The sequence below is a fragment of the Grus americana genome, chromosome 4 (assembly GCF_028858705.1).
Source record: "Grus americana isolate bGruAme1 chromosome 4, bGruAme1.mat, whole genome shotgun sequence".
NCBI lineage: Eukaryota > Metazoa > Chordata > Aves > Gruiformes > Gruidae > Grus > Grus americana.
Window position 1 is genome coordinate 55,147,106 of NC_072855.1, and position 24,481 is coordinate 55,171,586.

The 24,481-nt window shown below is 40.4% G+C and overlaps 1 protein-coding gene across 4 annotated transcripts in view; it reads right to left on the minus strand.

The window, feature by feature from the left end:
• The window catches only part of SLC39A8 (solute carrier family 39 member 8), a 66,994-nt gene that overhangs the window by 23,774 nt on the left and 18,739 nt on the right, over window positions 1-24,481 (minus strand). Inside the window, exon 1 of one of the 4 annotated variants that reach the window (XR_008577159.1) lies at window positions 1,180-1,508. The exons of 2 other annotated variants lie outside the window; for them this stretch is intronic. Coding sequence is in view for 1 of the 2 variants with exons in the window: in XM_054825659.1 (XP_054681634.1) it covers window positions 1,180-1,365 (186 nt within the window). In the remaining variant the exon portion in view is untranslated. Of the gene's footprint in view, window positions 1-1,179; window positions 1,509-24,481 lie in introns of those variants that run through there. One more of the 4 variants, XM_054825659.1, reaches the window with a different exon arrangement.

The window sequence follows — 24,481 nt, forward strand, 5'->3', positions numbered from 1 at the left end:
ACAGAACAAGCAAAAGAGCTACTACTCCAAATGTAAAAAAAAAAATTCTCAAGGTCCCTAGAACCATGCCTCTTCTGTTTCTCAAGGAGTTGAGCCAAACCAGAGCAAACAGTCATCCCTGCTTTCTTTTCATTTTTGTGACTGACCTCACGTCCCTGATTCTTGAACATAAGGAAATCTCCACTAGCCTCAAGATTCCCCTTGAAGGAAACAAACTCACTCTAGGACACTAGAGAGATATGAAATTTCACAGACTTTAAAAGTAGCAATGAAGTCTGAATTTTGTATGGAGACACTAAACAGAATAAAATATTTTTGTGGTTCAAAGGTGCACTGGGGGAGGTTTAGACTGGACATGAAGAAGCATTTCCTTACTGAGAGGGTGGTCAGACACTGGAACAGGCTTCCTAGAGAGGAGGTCAGTGCCCCAAGCCTGTCAGTGTTTAAGAGGCATTTGGACAATACCCTTAGCAACATGCTTTAACTTTTGGCCAGCCCTGAATAGGTCAGGCAGTTGGACTAGATGATCTCTGTAGGTCCCTTCCAACTGAAATAGTCTATTCTATAAAAAGTAGTATTCCAATAATATTTAGTCAGTAAATAAAACAATTGTAAACAATTTTTAGTAGATGAATTGATGGGTGTACATTTTTGCACTCAACTTAGATGAAAGATGTGAAAATTTCTGAAGAAGTTTCTTTACACAAGTAGACGTGTCTACAATCAAGTTTGTACTATCACATGACAATTGTATTTTAACAAGTCCCAAAGATTTGCTTATATAACTCTCAGAGGGAAACACCAGCTGATTCTCATACACTTTTTGCTGTTGTCCTAATGCTATTTACCCAGGAAAAGTGCCAGTTTAACAGCTGAGCAATGAAGAGGTAGAGCAGCTCACTGATGGATGGCAGTTTCTCCCCTGCCACAAGCTGGTCTCACCAGCACACCAGTACCTTTTCCCAAAACCCCGGCCCAGCGCCCCAAAAGACCTTTGCTCCCTCCCTCCCCACTTCAACGTGAGGAAACACGACGCCGACGAGATTTAAGAAACTACGGAGCTGCCCACCCCATTCGGCGCCCTTGTTCCTGGACCTGCGTTTCCAGCCCAGCCCTCACCGTCGCCGCGGAGCCAAAGCGGCACCCGGACAAACCCGGCTTCCGCTGCCCCCGCGGTACCTGGTTGTGGTGCAGGTGGGTCAGCGGCAGCACGGCGCTCAGGGCCGGCGCGGCGCCCAGCTGGTGCAGCAGCGCGGAGACCTGTCCAGCCGAGAGGCTGTGGTTGGCCCCGAAGACGCGCAACACATCGTCGGCGAAGGTCACCGCGGTCGGGGCGCCCTGCGCCGCCGCTGCGCGTGTGAGCATCTCCAGCCCCGCGAGAAGCGGCAAGTGTTGCTGAGCGCGCAGCACGGCGCAACCCCTCCGAACTGCCCTCGCGCCGCCACCGCCTCTGCCCACGCGCCCGGGGCTCCGCGGGGCGGGAGCGGTGCCCGCCCAGCTCGGCCCCTCCCCGGGGCGTAATGGAGAGAAGGGGCGGGCGAGCAGCACCGTGGCGATGCCCCCACGCCTCCGCATGCGGCGGGCGCCGCTCCCCCGCGGCCAGCCCCCTGCCGCTGCGGGAGCCCCCCCCGGAAGCGGGGGAGGGCAGTCCCGCTTTTCGGTCCCCGCCGCGGTGTCGGGCTGCTTCCCGAGCGTCAGCCTAACCCCGCAGGGCCTCCCCGTAACCCTCTGTCACGACAGAAGGGTGGCACGGAGCTGTCCGGAGATGGCCCCACACGCGGGCAAAGGAGGAAGCTACAAAATTCCTCGCTGCTGCCAGCCCTGGCCCAGGGGCCACACAACCATCAGACGCGTCCATGGACGCAGTCTTTCCTGAACTGCCCCAAGAGCTGTTCCCACGTGTACGCCTGCTGAGCTCGGCCTGCCCGCCTTCCCCTACCTGCCATGCAGCACGTACCCTCTCCCCACGCCTGGCCCTAGAGGCAGATCCCGCGCCCACCTGCCGTGACCCACGATAGTCGATAGTCGAGGCCAAGGTCCAGGCCCAGGCCAGGTGCACAGGCACGTACGGCCCTGCCGTACACACCTCACCAACAGTATCTCCCCGGTCGAGGCACCTGGACCTTGGAATGACCCGTTCGGTTGGCAACCCGTTAGGCAACTCGCTGCTCTCAGGCCCCCTCCCTCACACAGGTTGAGAGACAGATTTGTGTCTACCTTTTTAGGAAGTTTTAACACACACAAAAAAGCATGTGATTTCACACATCATTTTTAACAAACACAAAATTGTGACTGGTCACAGGTATATTCTTGGGGGCTGTGACTCAGGTGGTTTAGATAAAAATCCCCATGTTCCAGGACAGCAGCCATGTAATAGTGGCTCCAGCTCAGGAGAGATTTGCACTATTAACAAGTTATTCTGTAACTGCCCATTACAAAATTTCTTATATAGCCCTGTAGTAGGCAGAGCTAGCATATTTTTTAAATGATGTAATTTTTAAACAGATTCTCATTTAGACCTCTGTGGAACTGTGCGGAATTACATGAGCTGAGACACTGTCCCCGATTCCAAATTTTCTAAAACCAGAATTTTGCACTGTGTTTGCCAAGTGGCCTGGGTAACAGCACTATGAAGGAGGCTTGGTTAAAGATACTTCACAAGCAGTGAAACTTGTTTGGATAAATTCTTCACAAACAACTTCCATACCACAATTGACAAAGCATCTAGCAGAAAAAAAGTGCCAGCAGCATAACCCGCTATACTGGGGGGCGGGGGGGGGAAGAACAAAACAAAAAAACTGCAGAGCACTACAATCATATAAATTCTACTATGGGAAAACCTAAATGTTACTCTTTCTGAATTAGAGCCTGAATAGCTAAGACACTTTCATGCTTCCCTCATGCTAAAGCAGCCCCAGCACAATTTAGTTGCAGGTTGTTCCAAATGACAGCCTCCATCTGTGCTGGTTATACCACCAGCCATGGCTTGACGATGCTGCACCATACCCACTTCTCCATTTACGTGTGTATTTTGGGTCTCTTCCTGAGAAAGCAACACAAGATTTCCTTTGCTGCTAAGGGAATCACAACATTCTTCTTTAGGCAGCAGCAATGTCAGTCAGTATGGCACCTCCTATACGTTCTTCTTCAGTGTGTTTACTTCTAAACACAGCTCTAGTAACAGTTGATTATTGAAGGTATTGTGAAATTTAAAGAAGTCTATTTTTGACAAGTGCCTTATGTCCAGGAGATAAATTGGAAACAACTGCAAACTGGTTAAAACAGGTAAATCAAAACAAGTTGCTGGTTGCATCAAAAAGATTTGTCAGTGCTCTGTTGTGCAGGGCCAAAGGGTTAATCTTAAAATTAATTATTTTAAGAGTTCCTTTTTAATCAGTAAAAGAAATATAAAGGATTATTTAAATTAGTGTAATTAAACAAACTTACATTTGCATTAGTTTTTAGGCCCATATTTGCATAATGCTAAAAAGTTCAAGGAATTCCTGAATAATTCCATTAAGAATTATTCTCTGTTGCCAATCCTCTGCAGAATGAAAATCCTGCTCTATTTCTGAGACACAGCCAAAATTTATCCTCAAGGAGCGATCATTCATACTGCTCTAGTTTAAAAGGAAAAAAAAAAGTTTTAAAACTGAGCATTACCGAAAGAGACTACAAGAGCTAGAAGGCCATACTAACAGTAGGTCACGTACCTTTCAAACTGTATATACAGCACGAAGTACTACTCCAGATTTTGTGTACATTCTTGTGATGTACAGACCCAATCACAAAGCCTGATCTTTGTTCATGTCAAGTCTGATAAAGCTTAGCCAAATACTAACAGAGCCAAATTCTCTTTCTCAAACTGAAAGAACAATCTGTTTGTACACTGTAAACCAAGTATGTCCCAACAGTACTTCATGGTCCTGATTCACTATTGTGTTGGTATTTTTTCCTGCTTCTCTTACACCCGTGCAATGTTACTGTCACATTTAAACCACCACAAGGTGCCAGCGCACCAGCTGGTGACTGGCAGTGGGCAAGATAACACATATTTAGCTTCTCGGATCTTCTAAAGGGCCAAATCATCTCTGAAGTGGGTTTTCTTAGGAAATTCAGTGAAGCTGTAGCTAATTACATCAAAGCTAGCATGACTTGTAATCATATGTGTTATTTATCTCAAAATCACAACCACCCTCTCTGTTTATTGTCATTCAAACCATTTGAAATAAATATTTGAAAACAGCAGTCAGATTATAATTCTGTCATTTGGCAGGTAAAATAGACACACCCATCCCTTGTATTAACATTTCTACCCTTTTCCTCTCAACTCTTCGTTGGATTAACTATTTAAAATAGGATTAAAAAGTGATATCCTGTAACTAAACGTCCTTGAATGAAATGACATATAGCAATGGGTATTTCTAGGGGAAGTATCTAGGTAGATATGTAAAAATATTGGACCGACACCTTTTTTTAAGTATTTTCCGTAATTCATTCTCTTCACTGTAGTAAGTGAATTCACAGCAGCTCTATTTGTTCATTTTTAACTTGGCCAGGCAGACTCAAACACTCACGGCCACTATATTTTAACTTCCAGAGTCTCATAGTCAAATAAATTACAGATTAGTAGCATGCTAAGATAGATACTCGGTTTTCATATCGCCAGCTCAGGAATCTTGCAGTTCTCCTCAATTCCATGCTCTTGCACATACTGAAAGGGAATTCAGGGATCAGAGCTCTAGGAACGCAGTCAAAGGGTACTGCAAAGACTGAAAACAATAGAAGCCAAATAAAAAAATATTGTTTGGCTTAAAAATCTTAAGATAAAAAAAAACCTCATCCATCTGCAGATCTTGACACATTTTTGAAAGCTTGTGTTCATAGAATGGCACTGGAAACATATCCTTATATATCATAGTAGAAAATTTTCTGAAATTACAGACTTAAAAGGAATCTTTCCTTTAAGGCACATTGGCCAAAATACCTCTTATTGGTACAGTAAAACATTCAAAGGCAAAAGATCTCAAGTTTTACGAAAGAGTTTGACTCTGTGATTTTAATAGTTTAACAGTGAATTACAAGTGCTAGGGGCATGATATGGACCTCAAAATATGAGAGGTATAATGGCATTGCTATAGTAAATCAATCCTAACTTGCTTCTTTTCTGAGGCTTTGCTATAGGAACCATTTTTATATTGTTTACTATCCTGAGAAGCTTGTCTCATGCAAAAGGTTAACATTATGCAATAGATTTCACCCAGCAAGAGGTATTACTTGTTCTACAACTCTCCACTAGCCAGTTCATTAGCTTTCTCTCTGTGAAACTGTAAAATAGCCTGTTTCTGATAAGAAATGTGATCCATTTGCTACTTAGGAGTAAATATTATTTAAGCAAGTATCTTTAAAAACAAAATCTCTAAAATAGAATAATCGGATTAAAATCTTCACTATCTACATTTTGAAGTACTAATATATTGAGATATTTAAGGATCTTCTACCACAAGAATAAGAGTTCTTTTTAATGGAGATAAGCAGATGAAATTATCTTCAGTTTATAGCTGTTCAATAGAAAACTGAGCTTAATAAAATTCCACTGACACTTTAGAAATATTATCTGTCCCCACCTAGTTAGTGAAAGGTCAAGACTACCTAGATCATATTTCTAGCATCAAAGCTTAAATTGTTTTGAATCTAAAGTTTTGGCCTAGAGGTGTCTCTAGTTTTCAGTTGGTAAACAGGCTTCTAATTTACAAATCCAGTAGCTTCTGGGCTACAGTATGAAGTGAGCTAGTGCCTGGAGAGCTGAGCCAGCCTATATAGCAGCTGTGGGTCATGACTCAAAGTACCCAAGACAGGTGTGCATAGAGATAGGAAGTAATAAACTTTCTTAAAAGAGAACAGTATCCACCGTGAAGACAAGTACTGCTCACGTTGTCACATTGCTCAAATAACCTTTACCAGAAGAGTCATCTTCTGGAAAACATACAGGTCTTTTTTTTTTTTTTTTTCTTCCAGAATTGCAAAAGTTTTTTAAAAAAGCAAAGAGACACTACACATTCTTATCAGTAAAGCTTCATTTTGTAAGAGGAGGGAAGTTCAGAAGTTTGGAGTCCTTTGTCAAGGTAGCCTTATTTTGAACTGTAGCATTATAAAAAAAGAATTTTTACATTTACAAATTCAAAGTGAAACATTTCAGCTCTTCTTCCCAAGTCTTGCAAACACACTTTGAAATTTAAATTTTCTATTGTTCAAAAATTACATCAAAACCAACCTTAAAGTCTCAAAATCACTGATGAAACAATTCATGTTTTGTAGGAACATGCCTAGTAGTGACCTCTTACCTGGTGATGACCTTTAAATCCATCAAAGGATCCCAGGGGAGGGTCAGTACTTGACTGAAAACTACAAGCCTGGATTATATTGACATATCTGCACTGAATTGTATGTATCTAAAGAACAAGGGTTACCGCAGAATAAAGGAGCAGCAGTCATATGTCAATATTAGTATGATTAGATAAGCAGAGTAGTGTCAGCAGGATGTCTGAGACACAACGTGCTGGCGTTGTATTTTACAGGCTGGATTCTGCAGGGATCAAAATGACCCCTGTGAGAGCGCAATGCTAAACCTGCTGCAGGAGTCATTTAGGTTTTTTCCTCATAACCCAACAGGGTGAAAAAGTAAGTAGAGTTTCCAGGGCAGACACCAGAAGAGCCTTACCAGCTGCCATTACAGGACCTAGGAAGAAAACAATTATTCTGGACATTTTCTGTATCAGTGGCCTTCAATACATCAGTCCCTCCCTTTGTTTCCTGGAAATACAGCTACTAAACATGCTTGAATAAGCAAATTCTTTCTGAAAACATGAAAACTCATCTCTGGGTTTGCAAATCGTGTCAATATGCTTAGCACACCTCCAAAATAGGTGCTGTACAGGCCCCAGGGATTGGCAAATGTGCATTGAACCCAGCATAATTTTTCAACAGAGGGGAGAAAAGGTGCTATAAGGTAGAAGACATCTTACTTCAGAGGAAAACCACAGTTGCAGCTAATGCTTTCCTAGTTTGGGATGCAGCGGGTTATCATGCAGACTTGGGCCCTTCAGTCACTTCTCTTCTACACGCTTACTTAACACCGAAATTTTAAAAGTTCCAATTAACAGACAGTACTCCTAGCCTGCATGAATTCTTAAGTACTGTTGCCATGTCAAGTTTTAATTCAGGATATACTCAAAACTGTGGTGCTTTATTAAAATAATATCCCCCAAATGACAAAGTTTTTAAATTTGAGACGTGGTTCTTAGTCAAATAGTCATTTGGGGGATATTATTTGAAAACAGAAAGCCTCTCAGTTTTAACTCCATCCTGGGTGCATTTTTGCATCTAACCGCAGTTATCTGTAAGTAACAAAGTGTGTTAACATGATTTCAAAGATATTTTGTATCATTCTGTTGCAAGACCAGCAGTATTATCACAAGGGAGCACCAGAGTTGCATGCAGTTCATGACAGCTTTGAACTCTTTGTGCTTTCATGAACTTGTTACAAATATTTATTGCCTAGGTCAATATTCAAACTCTGCCTGGCATGAAAACAGGTTTTGTTTTGTTGAAAAGTATTAGAAAACAGGTTTCCTAAAACTCTCACAACTCATAATTATGCTGTAGAATACAGTCACAGGATGCCTTTGAGGCTAGAACTAAACAGGATTGAATATTCATATTAATAATCAAAACATTCAGGTACAATGAAAGAGAAAAATGTGTGAACCCTTACACATAGGTATAACGGTTAGGTATGAGGCTGCCTACAGACGACCTTACCAAGTCTGGATTTCATACATGCCAATGTGAAGCTTCTAATACATACACAGAAGGGGCACACCAGATCGACCAAAGGTGGTTCCTATTTCATCTTGAGGTTATTCAAATCTGAAGCATTACATATATGAATTATTACAGACTTAGTTCACACAACAGTGGAATCCATTTCCATACTTATTTCACTAAATATGAGTGTGCATAAACACAAACAAGAGAGGTGTTTAGAATATTCTACTACTAAATAATTTATAGGAAAATCTTTAACATATGCAGCCAGAGGTACAAGGACACCCATAGGCTATTCACAGCACTTGAAAACCTAGTGTCTGAAGTATCTACTAAAGAAAGAAGAAAATAAGATTATTTTCAGTGTTACTGTAAATAGAATTTGCAAATTTTTTAGACGTTATCTTAGGAATCTGAAAGCTAATAGTAACTTACATACTTCAAGTATTTTCAGAATGCTTGTCCCTTAAAGGAAAATACACACAATTCAGTGAAACAGAGAGCTCTTACTGTTTTCGATGATCTGTACGTTTTTACAAAGGGCATAGATGCATCTGACTTCAGGGATATAACTGAGCTGATGCTTGTGTGCTAAAAGTCAGTGGAGTGGAATAAGCCCTGCCAAAGGGTAACGCTGACACTAGGTCTTCCTTCAGCAATTATAGCAGAAGCACCGCATAAATACCTGTTTCAGTTACATGTGTAAATCAATAAATAGATTCAACTTATGTAACAGTGCGTTCTAGAGCTCACTAGAATTTATTGGGGAAAACAGCCCCTCTGTGAGGGTTCCTCACATACAGAAGGAAACAATACTTCCAGTAGCAAGTAACTGTTCATCAATGTTCATTCACCCGTTTCTCCTTTCTCTCCCCAACAAACTTTCTAGTCAAGGAGAATACTTCAGCATCCACTCTTCCCACAGTGCCCTGTTTTCCAGGATATGTCACTCTATTGACAAAGCATGAGAATATATACAAAATTCATATTCCCTTGGCATTCTCACTTATCACTAGAGGAAAGTTGTGTATATGCACAGTGGCATTTCAGTATTATTTGACTAACCCATCTGTAACAGCCTTTGGCAGCATGAAGTGTAAGTTTGAATCTTCTCTCACTAGTACTCAAAGTGCCAAATGGAAAATTTATTTCTGACAAGCAAGTATTTAATGTCCATCTACCTAGATGGCAGTGGTGATTTTCAGATTTGAATGCTTACTGTGTAAGAGCTTCTAATGCCATTTGCAACTTCACTATGGCACACCTGTTTTAAGAGTTTTATTTAATGCTGGAGTTGGATGTTACAGAGTGTGTGTGTGTGTTTGGCGGGTTGTTTGATGGTTTGGGGTTTTTTTGGGGGGGGCGGGGGAAGGGAGAAGGAAAACCATTTGTAAGTGACAGCAGATTCTTTTCATGTTCAATTGGTTTTGCTTTAAAATCTTGTACCCTCATTTAGGCCTAACGCTATTAAGCCTAGCTTACTGAGGCAGGAGTACTGCCAGCTCTGCTGAGTAGTCTTTATACATAATGTGTACAGAAGGTCAAGGTTGAAGTCATGAATGTACCAGAACATTGATTTTAAAGGAGTCAGGAATTTACAGAACCAGAAAGGTTCTACGACTAAAAAGAAATATGCTTTAAAAAAGAGTCTTTGGAAGCTGTATGCTAACTTATTATCAGGTCAGAATACTGGAAAACCTCCACAGAACCATTGCCTGTGTTTATCAGAACTCCAACATGGAAATGAGTGACCCAAACTTTAAAAAGTAAAAAAAAAAAGTGAGGAAAAAAACCCCAAACAAGCAAAAAATACCACAACCTTCCAAAGTATTTACTATCAGATTTGGAATAGAAAGTGTTAAAATAGCTAAAGAATAACACAATACAAACATTTGGCAGAGAATACTTCCTGAACAGGTTACAGGTTAAAAAAAGAGGCTCAGGGATTTGCAGCTGTGGGTCACATGAAAAAATTCACAAAGAAATTAGACAACTAGGTCAATAGCATTAACTTAAAGAAGCTGGCTGCAGAAGTTTTCAATAATTTTATAGCTCAATTCACACATTGGTTTCTTATGATCCTAACCCTAAAATGCTGTAGAGGATTTATAGTCCATGTAGAGCAAGTATAGTCCATTAACACTTTTAAAAGTCTTTGAAGATTAAATACATTATGTTTAAGTCCTTTGAGTCAATTTATGCTCTTCTGATATAAATCAGAGTAGAATCTGTCTGGCAAAGCAGAACAGAGGACGAATTATAATCACAATTTACAAGTCAAAAATTAAGAGAGTCCCACAGTCGCTATTTGCTTGGCCTACAAAAGGTATCCTCTCAAGCAAGACCAGCAGGGACAAAAAACATAAGAGTTCTGGTCAGCTTGTTCTCTGTTTTTGTGAGTTTGTGAGGCAAATGTGTGGACACAGCATGTTTCCAAGCTCTAGGCTGCAGAAGCAGACAATAAAATTGCTATAGATGAGGAAATGGCCTCTCTATATCCACCTCTATAGCTTTCAAAGTATACAAACATGATCAGATTATGAAATTATTAAAAAATAATTAAAATAATTCTTATTTCTAGCACACGAACATGGGAAGAACTGAAAAACTTTGTGAGCAAATGCTAATAACTGTAAGAGAACCAATTAATTAAAACCCAAATGGCCTTAAGCAACTGCCCCAGAAATGGTTAATTTTGGGGGTGGGTATAGACCACCACACGATAGAAGTGCACAGCACAGCCAATGAGAAAGCTTCATAAGTAAACAATTCTCAGTCTACTGCTTGACACCACATAGTTGTTGAGATTCCTAACATAGCTGCTGGCAGTTAATTATGATTCTTTAGGAAAGAAAGATTCACCATCTAATCCCTGTAGGCAAACACAGTTTCAGTCCTCACTAAAGGGCAACTGAAGCAATAGTTAAATAGCAATAGGCACCTCAAATCTGACCTTCATCTGAGAATCTCAAGAACATTGAGTTTAACGAGCTAATCTTTCCAAAACCTGGGGGTGAAGGAAACACTACATTTGTTTTCACAGATTAGGAAATTTACAAATAGTGAAGTTCAATGATTTAAATGTAAACAAGTGCATGGAATCCACTTTTTAAACTCCTACTGCATACCACCCCCTCCTGCTCTATAGAGCAGGTCTTGTAAAAACACTATTTAACAAAGGCAAGGCTGTGTATAGGACTAAATTCCTAAACAAGAGAAGCAGAAGGGGTGAGCTCAAAATTTGAGAGGCATGTTAAGACTTTTTTTTTTTTTAAATAAATTCAAAAATCCTGTTATTTTAGGACATGCTGTAATTTTGTTGCTTGGGAACGAGGAAGCAAAGTTAAACATTGGTTCACAATAACCTGGGAGAAGCACTAGTATCTCCTATTTCTAGTAACACGTTACTTAACTGTGGTAAGAATGGCCCTCCCTAACTGTTCCAAACTTTTAGCTCATCTCTTTCGTAGGGAAAGCATTCATCACTAACACCTGTGAGATAAACAACAGGCAAAGGATTTCACGTGTGGCAAAGTTGCCACATCACTGAAATATCTGCCATCAGGTCAAGTGACAGCTGCCCAGAGGCCAGATGAGTTTTCTTCCACAGACCATCCAAAGCAGAGCATTAAAACATGATCTTTGGATTTCACAGCATAGAAGGAATAGAAAGAGGATCTGGAAAGCATCAAATGACTATCTGGGAGGCAGGGAAGGGGATGTTCAATCTGTAACTACATTGCAAGAGAAATTCAAAATTAAAAAATGGATCTCAAATGTGGTCCTGCATTTTAATTTTTTTCATGTTTTTGTCATTTCCAACATACTTATCACAGTAAGAAACATAATGATACCAAGTCCTGGCTTAACCACTCAGATGGTGTTTGAGAAATCTGAAACAATCTCACACAGACTGGGAACATCAGAAGCTGTCAGAAACGTAAGTGTTTAAGAGAGCAAAACCAGCCAACTTGTTTGTACAGTACCCATTACAGATAGCAGCTCAGGGCTAATAAGCTCAGCATCATGTACTACCTCATTCTGCTCAGTTGTATAGAGAAAATTATTAAGAACAGATTCATTTCTTTGTATTGGTGTATCTTCTAGTACTTTCATGTTCTAAATTTTTAGAGAATTCAAACAGTATTGCTAAAGTATCCCACAGTACATTATTAAAGACCCAAGAACACACACAAGTTTTGTATTGTAAAATTACCAATTTTGTGACATTTTAGGAACTTCCAAGGCCTGAATCCTTAAGGTGCCATACAACATCATACATGCTTCACTCTATAAGAGTATTTTATTAGCATTTTAGCATCCTAGTTTTTTTTCATTAAGTGTTTAAAATTTTTGTTGTGATGAAAAATAATGCTTTAATTATAGATCAGTTATTAAATGTACAACACATTCAAAATGGATTTGCTTATACCTATCCAGATGACTGAAAGTAATATAAATAAAATTCAGATAATTTAGTGATAAATATACATACCTTTGTTTACGGAGAAGAGATTCTGTCACAGCACCAGCTAATAAATATTGTGACTATGTACTTAAATATGTGCATCTTCATATTTCCATCTTCTCAGACACACTATTTTCCTTACCGTTTATAAAGCAAACCTTTCCCCTCTGTCCTTCACTTGACTTGGTAGTAATATGAGAGAGTTTGAAATTCGAACAAAACCTCCTTGTTCTGAGAGTACAAGGGGCGGAGGAAGATGCAGCTAGAGCAATAGGTTGTTCTTAGTGCCTTACACCACCCTCTTTGACAAAAGCCAAAGGACAGGACACTAAAGAGGCCATTCAAGGGCAGCTATTCATGGGTCACATGTCTCCAGCTCCTTCGCCATACTTTGTTATGGAGTTTTCTGGTGAGTGGACTGAAAGTTGAGTTATTTCATTGTTTTACTTTTTTTAAAATAAGATCAGATTTTTCCGAGACATTTTGATGGCTATTACAAATACAGGAAAGAGGTGTTAGCCTTATCATGGAAAAATGCAATGGTTAACACCTGATCTAATACTATTCACATGCAATGGTGACTTTAATGTTGCCAGGCAAAGGTTGTACATATACAGAACTTCTCTTTTGGTCTTTTTAATGAAGCAATAGGATTTGGCTCCTTGATTATGAAATATCTGGCAAGGATATGGTCCATTGGAAGCAGAAAGGGATTGATCATAATGCTAAATTGAAGAAGGAGAAAAATATTCATCTCCTGCTACAAGATTCAAGGAATAAATATTAACTGTGAAGTTATTCCCATATTCCAGTATGTGAAAACAACTGTCAACACTCAAGAAAGATTGTGTTAAACAACTGAAGCACTTCCAAATGATTTATCCAAAATAAACTTCCATCAGAAAACTACCATGCACACTTGCTCATCTTAGCTCTTAAAAATGAGCAATTACTCTGGTTTTAAATCATTTCACATTCTTGAATTGAAAGTTCAGATTTTACATTATTAAAAATAATTATTATTTAATATCACTAACCACTACAGTGTTTAACACAGGATAGACTAATGCTTTGCCTCACTAAAACCAAAGAAAAACTCCTCCCATCTTATGAACAGCCAGGATTTTGTAGCTTATCTTATAGGGAAAGGACTGGACAAGGATGGGGCACTTTCTCTCTCTCTCCTCTTTAATGTGTAAGAAGAAATAACATTGTTTAGAAAACAAAGCAACAGAGCTGCAGCATAAGGCCTGAATCAGTTTCATCATTTCTAGGAGATGCACAGAGACAGCAGACAGGCATGGATATGGCCAACAGAGCAGTTATAGATGGCTGTTAGAAGACAAAGGGACAGAGCGCAAAGTCAGGGACATCAACAAAAGATGTGATAAACAAGTGTGCTGCTGAGCAAGGAACTGGAATCAGCCTGAGAAAGTCAATGTGGTGTTACCTTAAATAGTGTTCTCACTTGCTCCCTAGCAAGTTGTACAAAGTCAAACACATTTCATGCACTAGTGGCTCATGACTATATTGCATTTTTTATTTTAATCTATACGACATTTATTTGCTTTTTTAGGGCATTACCTTTTAGTCCTGTCACAGCAAACCCACGATATCAGAGGATACATTGCACAGTTCCTGCCAAGAGGAGGAGATTCACAGCTGTCCTCTTGGCCTGCCCCCACCCTTGAATCCCAGCACCCTACTGATCAACAGCGAGGGTTGTGCCCATGCAGTTTGTTCTGCTCTGACAGGTGCTGGCATTTGGCAGCATTCCCAGCAAGCAGACAGCTGCAGAGATAGGAAGACTTGGCTGCCAGTCAGAAAGCCAAGCTCATGGAAAGCAAGGAAGGATCCAGAGGATGCAAAAGTGTTAAACTCCTGTGTTTTCACAATCCTGAAACAGCCAAAGGCTGCTCTAAACTATGCTGGCTGCCAGCAGTTGCAGGCACTTTTAAAGCTAGAACACCAACAAGAAAAAAAAAAATTGAAATTAAGCATAGCCAAATATTTACCAGAAAACCTAGAGGATGCCCCTTAGCTCTTTATCATCTTCCAGCTCATGACACACTAAATTGAGCTGCCCAAATTATGCTGTCTAGATTAGTTGCAGTTCCAGATTTGGCTTGAAGCAATACACCTACAGTCTTTCCTCTAAATGAAGTCTAGCCTCTCCATCCTGTAACATCAGACACAAGCCTTCCACTTTCTTCTGGAATTGCAAGGACTGTTTTGTTTCCATTGTTTAACAACTGTGACCCTACAGCTTTAGTGCTACACCAACAAGTAGGACTCCCTTGAAGCTGCTAGCAACACTAAAGACAATCTACTTGCAAGACTGAGCTTTCTTTCAATTCATCATGTTTAAATGCTGAGGATCGCATGTGTAAGCAGCACACAGAGTGGCAGGGAAAGTTATTTCTCCTTTTCCCTCCCTCTCCCTACTCATACATTTCCAGAATATCAGCATAACAACAGTCCTCAATTCGTGAGTTTGGGCTAAACAAGAAAAGATAATTATCAATTTAAATCACTTTGAACCTCAGCTTACTAAACTAATGTTCTTGATTACACATAGGCAGCAATGCTCAAAGTGTGATTACCATAATCAGGGAGAGAGGCCATGAGAAGTTATTTAACGTCTTCTCAGCCAACTTTATCTACTTTTAGCACATCACTGTCCCCTGGACTGACACTAATCCTGCTTATTTATCTTACACTAAACAAAGAGTTATATTATCAGGAGGAGACCTATGCATTCGGCCTACCAAACCATAGACAGATTCATTCTCCATAAAAATTTGTTTAAAATCCCATTTTAAAAAAATCATGCTGTCATCCTACCTAAAGTTGCAGTTTTGTCTGTTTGGGCAAGGCTTTGCCATAGAAAATGGGCATCATAGAAAAGCGGCACATTGCTGTCAGGAAAAGCACCGTATGCTTCTATGGTCAGAACCACACTAGATTATTTGCAGCTACTTGAATATTGCAAGAAGATTCATTAAAGCAGAAAGATTTTGTTCTTCTAAGACATACAGATTAACATGGATACTTTTACTCCAAAATTGTACATGCAGCTTGCACAAATGTAAAAGCTACATGGGGTTTAGGGCAGTCTAAACATTGGACTTGTTGACTACAACAACCTGAGATTCCATATTGTAGTCTAAGTTAGAGTCATAGAACTGCATATGGGACAGAACCGTAAAAGAAATCAGGGTACATATAGACAGATTGGTAGGATTTGTAATATTTGTCCTTAGCTAAGTAAAGTTACAACTTATAACAATCATGTAGGCCTTTTATCAATGCAGATAATTGATATATCTTCAAGTCAGAGTCTATCAAACACCAACAGACTCATTCATAAAATCTACTATTTCTTAGGGAAATAAATGAAGAAAGTCTGTCATTACAGTGAAAAGAGAAAGTACATCCTGGCAAAGCTGTTCTTTTTTGTAGTATAAACACCAAATGCTAGTTAATTTATTTATTTTTTTTAATACACTAAAAACAGTTATTCAACACTTGCTGGACAAAGAGCTGATACATCTCATTTACATTGGGGTTAGACATGGCACAGTTTCTAATCCACAGAAAGCTGTCCTTAATTAGAGAGCAACCATGCTGTAAAGTTAGATTAGAATCCAGGACTTGAAAGCCTCCAAATGTGAGTGGAGCATTGGTTTATTTTTAGCACAGTCTACGGGGCTGATTTTAACAAGTTAATCCCAACCCAGACTCTAAAAGCATGCACACAGCACACAACTAGCTACTCACACCAGTGTGTTAGTAAGAAAATCTGTACTTCTAAAATGCTTTGGGGAGGGACAGGCAGGGTAGACAAGACCTTTGCATTACCATTTTACCCCCATGTTAGACACAGTTAACAACGCACATGAATACTAGCATTAGAGGCACAGAGACAACTACATTTGTTAAGGAACTAAGGACCTAATGAAAGAATTCAGCTATGAACCCTGATCTGAGTTTCTGCCACATCAACTGTGTCTTTCAGTCACTTACTGGGAACACCCAGTACGTCAGCCCTTCACCAAGTACTTATTAAGGAGCCATTAATTACCATGTACCCAAGTGCTAGAGTATTTCAGTTCCCTCTGCTCTGATACTGGTATTGTTGTTCTTGATAAACCAGAATTGTAGCTAATCCTCTGGCTTTATGCCTGACTGTATATTTGGTTTTAGTGATATAATCTGACTGCACTGGATGTTTTATAAGAAACATGCTGTTAAAAGGACATTTTGAAACTTTTTTATTTGTTTGGACAACTGAAAACTTGGCTATCCCTGTTGTGGCCTTCTCTCTGCACAAACACAGCAACTCTGAGGGAGTATAAATTTTGACGCTATAAAGCAGGAATTTCGGGTTTGTTGTGAAGGTTTACTTGAGAAATTAGGCAGTGTTCTGTGCTTCCTCAAGTCCAGTTCCCCAGCACCCTTTTCTTCAGTCTACCTCCTTTCCCCTTCTAACTCCTCTTCCACATCCTTTTCCAACCCAAACGGGTCTTCTACTTCACACCATCACCATCTCCTCTCTTCTGCTGCTGATTCAGTCCTCCATCTCTAACAGTGTGGGCACTGAGACCAAACTGACAATCCAAGCCGACTCAATCTACAGCTTCTTAGGTGTCTTTAAGCTATGCTCCTAGTTCCACAAGCCAGTAAAGGTATGCTAGGACTTGTGCATGTGGGCTCCAAGCCATGACTGCCTCACCCGTGACACAATTATGTCTCAATCATTGGGAAATATTTTACAGCTTGCATAAACATAACAACTTTCAGACACATTTTATGAATGCCTATGTTTAGAAAGCATTCCTCCCAGGTTAAAGTAAATGAACCTGACATTTTGTTTCTGGATTTTCAAGTGGAGATACCTACTGTGATACACAGCTTTGCTTGCTTAAGAATTCAGCAGTTCATACTTATGTTCTCATCAGCAATTCTGTCACTGCAACTGCACTCAAACTGAACCCTGGTGAAAGTTCAGCTTCAGAGTGGTAGCATTCTGAGGTGGTAGAGTTTTCAGGGTTTTTTTTTAAATAATGCTAGATTTACACGCTATATACACTATCTTCAGGAAACAGTACTTTTCTGTATGTTATTTTGTTGGCAAAGCAGACAACTAACTACAAAACACAAAAAGCAGAAAAAACAGAAAGCAGACAGCAGGGACCAAATGAGTAAGTAGGGTTTCAGATCTTTCTTCTCTATATTGACAACAAGAGAGAGAAATACATACACTTCATACCTCAGCACTGTCTTCCTAGGTCAGGCTGTGCTCCTATTTTTATACCACGGGGTCACAATGGACTTGTCTGTAAACACAATAAAACTTTAGGTGCCCCCCTTGCCTATATAGATGTTGCAAACAATATTGTCCTTAACTACAGAATGGCTACTTAAAAATAAAAGTTATCAGATCAACTGCTAGATATCAGTAAAGACTTAAGGGGACGGACAGAAGGAACCAGTTCATTTGTGCAGTCAACAGAATGGCTGCAATTACTGGTAAGAGGCTTTCCAAACAATATCAATGCTTTACTTAAGAGTCTCCGTTACCAGAGAGCTTAGACACCCGGCTTCTCTTTATTACCACCTTTCTCCCTGCGTTCAAGGATTGAGCCTTAAATCATACTGCTAAAGCCATTGCCCTAGATTTAGAATACTGTATCCCAGTTTCTGATTTTCCTCTAGTCCTGCTATAAATGACCAGCTTTCCAATTTTATATTGCTTTTATATTTCCTGGGGAAGGAGAGAGATGCACATGCTTAAACTTAGAAAGCAGCATCACTGAAGTAGCAGCAAAAGGGAGAGAGGTCTTGACCTGTTTATCTCCTGTTCTGCTATCACCAATACTCTCCCTGAAGCCTTTTACTTCTTTACATTTCAGACACCTCTAACCTGATCTAGTTTTGGAAATGAGCAGCAAATTCAGTGATGAAGCCACCTAATGTCCTGTGAGGCACACAGCTGACTCCTCTTAACAGTTTGAACGCTAAACAACAAAGTCTTTCCTCGAGGAAATGGACTAACCCTTTTTATGTTCCCAGGTGGGAAATACAATCAAATAGTAATCAGATAGGGATGTTCAGATTGAGAATCTGTAAGTACTTAGAGTTTGTTGACTGACATACAAACACAAAAAATGTTTTCAGGACACAACCCTCAAGAACAGTGAACCCTCATAACCCAATCAATTGGCAGAGACAAGAACACATGAAGTCATGGGGAAGATTTTGTGTTGCTATATCATACTATTTTTACCTAGACATGTATTTGAATGACCAGTGTCTCTTCATTCCCTTTTACTTCCTGACTACTCTGAAAGGTACAAGTAGCACTAATTTATGCATGCTTGTGAGACTAATGGTTTGCCAAGGCAGATGTGAGAAAAACAGCTTCCTCCACTAGAACTCTTTGACCTGTTCACATATGATCTGTTCAACAATTAAAGTAGTTGCCTTGTCCAATAGTGGCCTTCAACAGGACATATGATCAAAGGTTTTCTGATGTGTGAATGGAGGCGACACTTACTGGCAAGAAAAGGTCTCTGTTGTTCACTGAGTTGTGTGACTACTTTGAACTTAAATAAAGATCATAAGTGGTTGCACAACATAAGTAACAAAAAAATGCAATCAGTTAATTTATAAGATTATTTTGATGTGCTTGTCATTTCAGCATAACAAAACATGCATTTTATAAGAACCCCTGAAAACTGGACTAGAAGAGCTTTGCACTTAACAGGCACAAGCAAACTTCTATTTAGCAATTTCTGAAGTTTCATCAATGTTTACAAACAGAAGTTGGAGCAAATCCAAGTCTATGCAATATATTTTGAAAATACCTTTGCTATCAGCAATGCTATTTCTGTTATTGGTTACTCATCACACCCTTTTCACCCCTCTGGGAATTTTTGCAATAATTCCAAGAGACAACATATCTTTACATTTTTTTACTATTTTTTTTTAATAGTGCCAGTGTTAATTTCTGCTTCTTAGGAAGCACTGTATAATTGAATCTAATGAATCATGGATATTTAATTTCTTCTTCTTTCTGTAAGTGAAATAGTTCAGTTTCCGTTCACAACATAGTTTTGAAGAAACTATTGTATCTAAAAGCATGGAAGGTCTTCAGCTACAAGCCAGTCTCCATGTTACCAAATTTTAAAAATTCTTCAAGCTTCCTATCTTTATAAACCAATTAAGCAGATGTATCTGCAGAGCACGTATATTTCAGTTCTTTAATTCAGTCATGTTACCAAAATAAAACCCACCAACCTTTGATGGTCATTACTGCAGTTCAGAATTTATTTGTTTGAGATTCTTGAATAGATATTGCAGAGAAAGTATTATCCAAGTAACTAAGTCATGCTGAAAATTCAGTATCAAGAGTGTTGATTGTCCTTAAAATTAGATCCAATGTTTTAAAAACAATGTTCAAGATTAATGTTTTAATTTTGGTAACATGATATGTTCCGAGATGCATTAGGTGTTAAACAGACCACTCAAAAGTATGCTTACCGCTACCTTATGTCAACCCTGTTCTTCAGGACACCTAGCATATATCCTCAAGTGCTTTTACTGAGTTGGGGATCTTAGGAAACTTCAAGAGAAAGAAAATTCCAGATACTTTCCGGAAGTAAGGAAAATACTTTAGATAATTATCTTTTCTGCTGAGGGAGTGCTTAGCTTATCTTTGTTTTACCACTGTTTCACTGGTTTAAAGTGCTGTACCTTCCTACATATCATAGTAGCATGCATCACACTTTTTTCCTTTTACCAACTATAAGAAATTAAATAATTCTGAAAGGTACTGTGCAACTGCAAAGGATGGTACAAACATAGCACATGCACTTCAGCACTGCCAACTGTGCTTGCTCTTTCTAATCAGCTTTCCATATGTAATAACCAATACAGTTATTAATCCACATCTTGCAGTGCTGTATGTGGCAAAATAGTTATATAACACAGTGGTACAAATAATTTGCAGCACACATAATGCTCTGAAAATATTTTTTGTAGAGCTAGGAGGCAGAAGTAGTACCTGTTGCCTTTTCTAACTGGCCTCTGCTGGCACCACCTCTGACTTCCTTTGACACTTGCCAGAGACTCTAACCATCTTTGCACTCTCTATGGGGGCCTACAGTTTTATTACTTTGTCATCAAATTTCATTCCAATTAGGGCTCAATTATAGTGCTTGAATGGTAGTTTTATATCAGGAAGCCTTCTAACTCAAGCAGCAGTAACAGTTTCTCCACATCACTCCAGAAGTTAGAGCTGCTAAAGAGCTGAGGCCATCATCCTTGGCCAAGGACTTGCTAAGGCATGTGAGATGTCCCACAGAGCAATTAGAGCTGCATTAAAACAATAGCAAGCATTTCCCTGACACAAACTTCCTATAAACTTTCATGTCAGCATGGAAGAAGTTTACTAAAATAATTAGGTTAGCTAAAGATAGCAAGGTAGTGTTTCTTACAGTCCTGTTGCTCTTAACGTGTTGGGTTTTTTCCACAGTTTTATGTTCAACACGGGTCTGGCTGCACCAGGCTTGAAATAAAAGAATAATTGAAGTCACAGTCTCACTGCAGTGGTATTAAATGTACAGTATATAAACAAGATAGGGAGCACTGATCAGCATATGGCTGCATCACAACGGTTCAGCTAGTCACTTCACCCCTAAAAATGCCCCATTTTCAACATCACTAATGATGCGTATTCTATTTTTTACTTTGTGACTGGATTTGTCTTACTTCAGAATATTGCTGTACGAGATTGTTCTCTGATAGTAATATGTAAAGCCCAGACAAGGATCCCATTTTACTAGAAGATGGGCAGAGCAAGGCAAATTCCTACCCCCAAAATCACATTTGAGTCATGGATAGTAGCTGCATCGCAATATAAAAATGGGACAAACACACAGAAATCCACTAAGATCAGCACACACTTGCTTAAGTCATCCCATACAGACTCCAGATTCTGGTCTTCTCAGTGTTTAGAAGGACTGGCAGCAGTCATGAGCCAGCACAGAGGGCTCTGACTGATAGGACAGCATGATGAAATAACTGCAGCAGTACCCTGCCCCAGCTCTTTATCTTGGCCCCAAACAGCCTACTGCTATGCAGAGTGGCAAGCTGCTCATAAAGTAGCAGCATGAGCTACTACAGTTTACAGATAGCCTGTGAAAATAAATTGGCACCAGTTCTGGTTTACTTTGTGTCAAACTCTAAATTCCAACAAGTCCTGTATTAGTCTATGATACCACAGGAACTGTTGCAATGCCATTTTTGAGTGTCAGAGACACAATCCTAAGAAATATGAGCACTTGCAACCATTCAGTTAGGATGCATTCAGATGACTTAAGATCAGAGAGAACCCCTATTCCCAAGCATTGTGCTAACAGTCTTTCGTCAAGAGATAACACCAGCAACAACTTAGTACCACTACTTCACTGTCCAGTATTCAGCTTGGAATTGTAACATTACTGAAGTGTTTTCAGATAACACATATGACACTGAAAACTTTGCAGAGAGTGAGTGAATGCCCCAAGTGTTTGGCTTTACCCCTACCCAGGAACTAAAATGAGATATAAGCTGATGTCCTGGTGTGATTGTCTACTTTCGGCATATGTTTGACTTGCTTAAATCACCCTCCCCAGATGAAAAGATTTAGTTTACCTGTCATATGTTTTCTGAACATACAAGAAAAATTCTCAGAAAGAAAAGCCTGTGGACTACCATGAGTGTCCTAAATGAAAGCAAGGTCCATTATGGAAGATCCCTATATCCAGTAAAATTTGGTCCAAAATTTCTAGAGTTTCTTAAAAAGTACAAAGGTCCTGTTCTATCAAACTTATAGTAATTATATTCTGCCATTTATCTCCTAAAACTGAACATGAAGAAAATCCAAGAACACCCCCAAGGTAAGCCTGCAGCCCTGCAATCGTTTAAGTATTCTAGCCATTTTTTTTTCATGAATTATTCATCAAGGATCATGCATTAGCCTGCTTGTCAGCATAAAACTTTGCCATAGAGAGAAGACTCTTGACCATTTCCCCAGTTGATCTAAGCCAATAGGACTAATCATGGTGAAGCTATAACAAGTTACACTGCTGTAGAATAAATTCAGGTTTTGAAGCACACCTGAAGAGGGGAAGTGTCTCATACTTTCTTTCCTAAGTAGTTCACCTGGGCTGAAGGAGTAAAATTGCATCCTCTTTATGATGTAGGTCTGGAGAGGGGATTAATGTATACTCTTCTGTTCTGTAAAAGGTTACTAGCCTGTAATATATTACAATACAGTAAAATTAGACACAATGGAGTCTAAGCATAAGAAGTTTGCTGTGTCAGTAACAGGGAAGCTGTCATAGGTGCGTTTCCAGGTACTTTATAGTACTACCTGAAACACATACCCCTCCCTTCCTTCCTTCCTAAGGGGTTCAGAGGAGGAGCAGCATGCCACATTCCGAAAGAGGAGCTCCAGCAGGCCAGGTTCAGAACTCGGCTCAGCAAAGCTCACTATGCACTTACTCTTGCTCACGGGTTTATGGCAAGGCTAAATTCTGAATCCAAGCAAAAATAGGCAGCTGATTTTCTTAAACTGCTTTCAATACCCTTTAGAGAAACAGCTAAGATCACAGTATCATTAAGATGAGCAGTTGTGTTGGGTTTGCGTGGCAGGGTTTTGGTAGCGGGGGGGCTACAGGGGTGGCTTCTGTGAGAAGCTGCTAGAAGCTCCCCCTGTGTCTGATAGAGCCAATGCCAGCCGGCTCTAAGACGGGCCCGCCGCTGGCCAAGGCCAAGCCAATCAGCGCCTCTGTGATAACATATTTAAGAAGTAGAAAAACACTTAGAGAGAGAGTTTTTGCAGCCGGAGAGAGGAGTGAGAAGATGTAAGAAACTCTGCAGACACCAAGGTCAGTGCAGATGGAGGGGGAGGAGGAGCTCCAGGCGCCGGAGCAGAGATCCCCCTGCAACCTGTGGTGAAGACCACGGTGAAGCAGGCTGTCCCCCTGCAGCCCATGGAGGAAGGATGAGGGGGTGTAGCGATTCCACCTGCAGCCCGTGGAGGACCCCATGCCGGAGCAGGTGGAGGCACCTGAAGGAGGCTGCAGCCCGTGGGAAGCCCACGCTGGAGCAAGTTCCTGGCCGGACCGGTGGACCTGTGAAGAGGGGAGCCCACGCCAGGGCAGGTTTGCTGGCAGGACTTGTGACCCCGTGGGGGACCCCACGCTGGAGCAGTTTGCTCCTGAAGGTCTGCACCCCGTGGGAGAGACTCACATTGGAGCAGTTCGTGAAGGTCTGCACCCCGTGAGAGGGACTCCATGCTGGAGCAGGGGAACGATTAAGAGGAGTCCTCCCCCTGAGGATGAAGAAGCGGCAGAAACACCGTGTGATGAACTGACCGTAACCCCCACTCCCCGTCCCCCTGTGCCGCTGAGGGGGGGAAGGTTGAAGCCGGGAGTGAAGTTGAGCCCAGGAAGATGGGAGGGGTGGGGGGAGGTGTTTTAAGAGTTGACCTTATTTCTCATTCCTCTACTCTGTTTTGCCTAGTAATAAATTAGATGAATTCCCTCTCTAAGTTCAGTCTGTTTTGCTCGTGACGATAATTAGTGAGTGATCTCTCCCTGTCCTTATCTCGACCCACAAGCATTTCGTTATGCCTTTTCTCCCCTGTTTGGTGAATGAGGGGAGTGAGAGAGCAGCTCTGGTGGGCACCTGGCCTTTAGCCAGGGTCAACCCACCACAGCAGTACATACTAGGATGCTTGTCCCCTTAAACCATGTAATCTGTGTAGACCAAACATTGGAATGACTCAATGATTTCCACTCAGTTGCTGAAAAACTAGAAGGCTCAGAGCATGTTTTCTTCTTACACATTTGAGGAAAAATAGCCTCCACAAGCTGGTACAATAGGCTGCTACTGCCTCACACATGCTAATTGGTGATTATTGAAAGGTTCCATTTCCAGCTGAGTCTCTGAAGCCTTTGTTTTCAAAAATAAAACAGTTCCTGAAGTAAAGAAACCACTAAATTGCTACAGAGTAATTACATGAGAGACCAAAGGAAGATACCTCTTACGATGAATTTCTCCAATCAGGTAAAAAAAAAATTAATACTAAAAATAATAAATTTAATACTGGTCAAAACTCTGGCTTGGTTACCT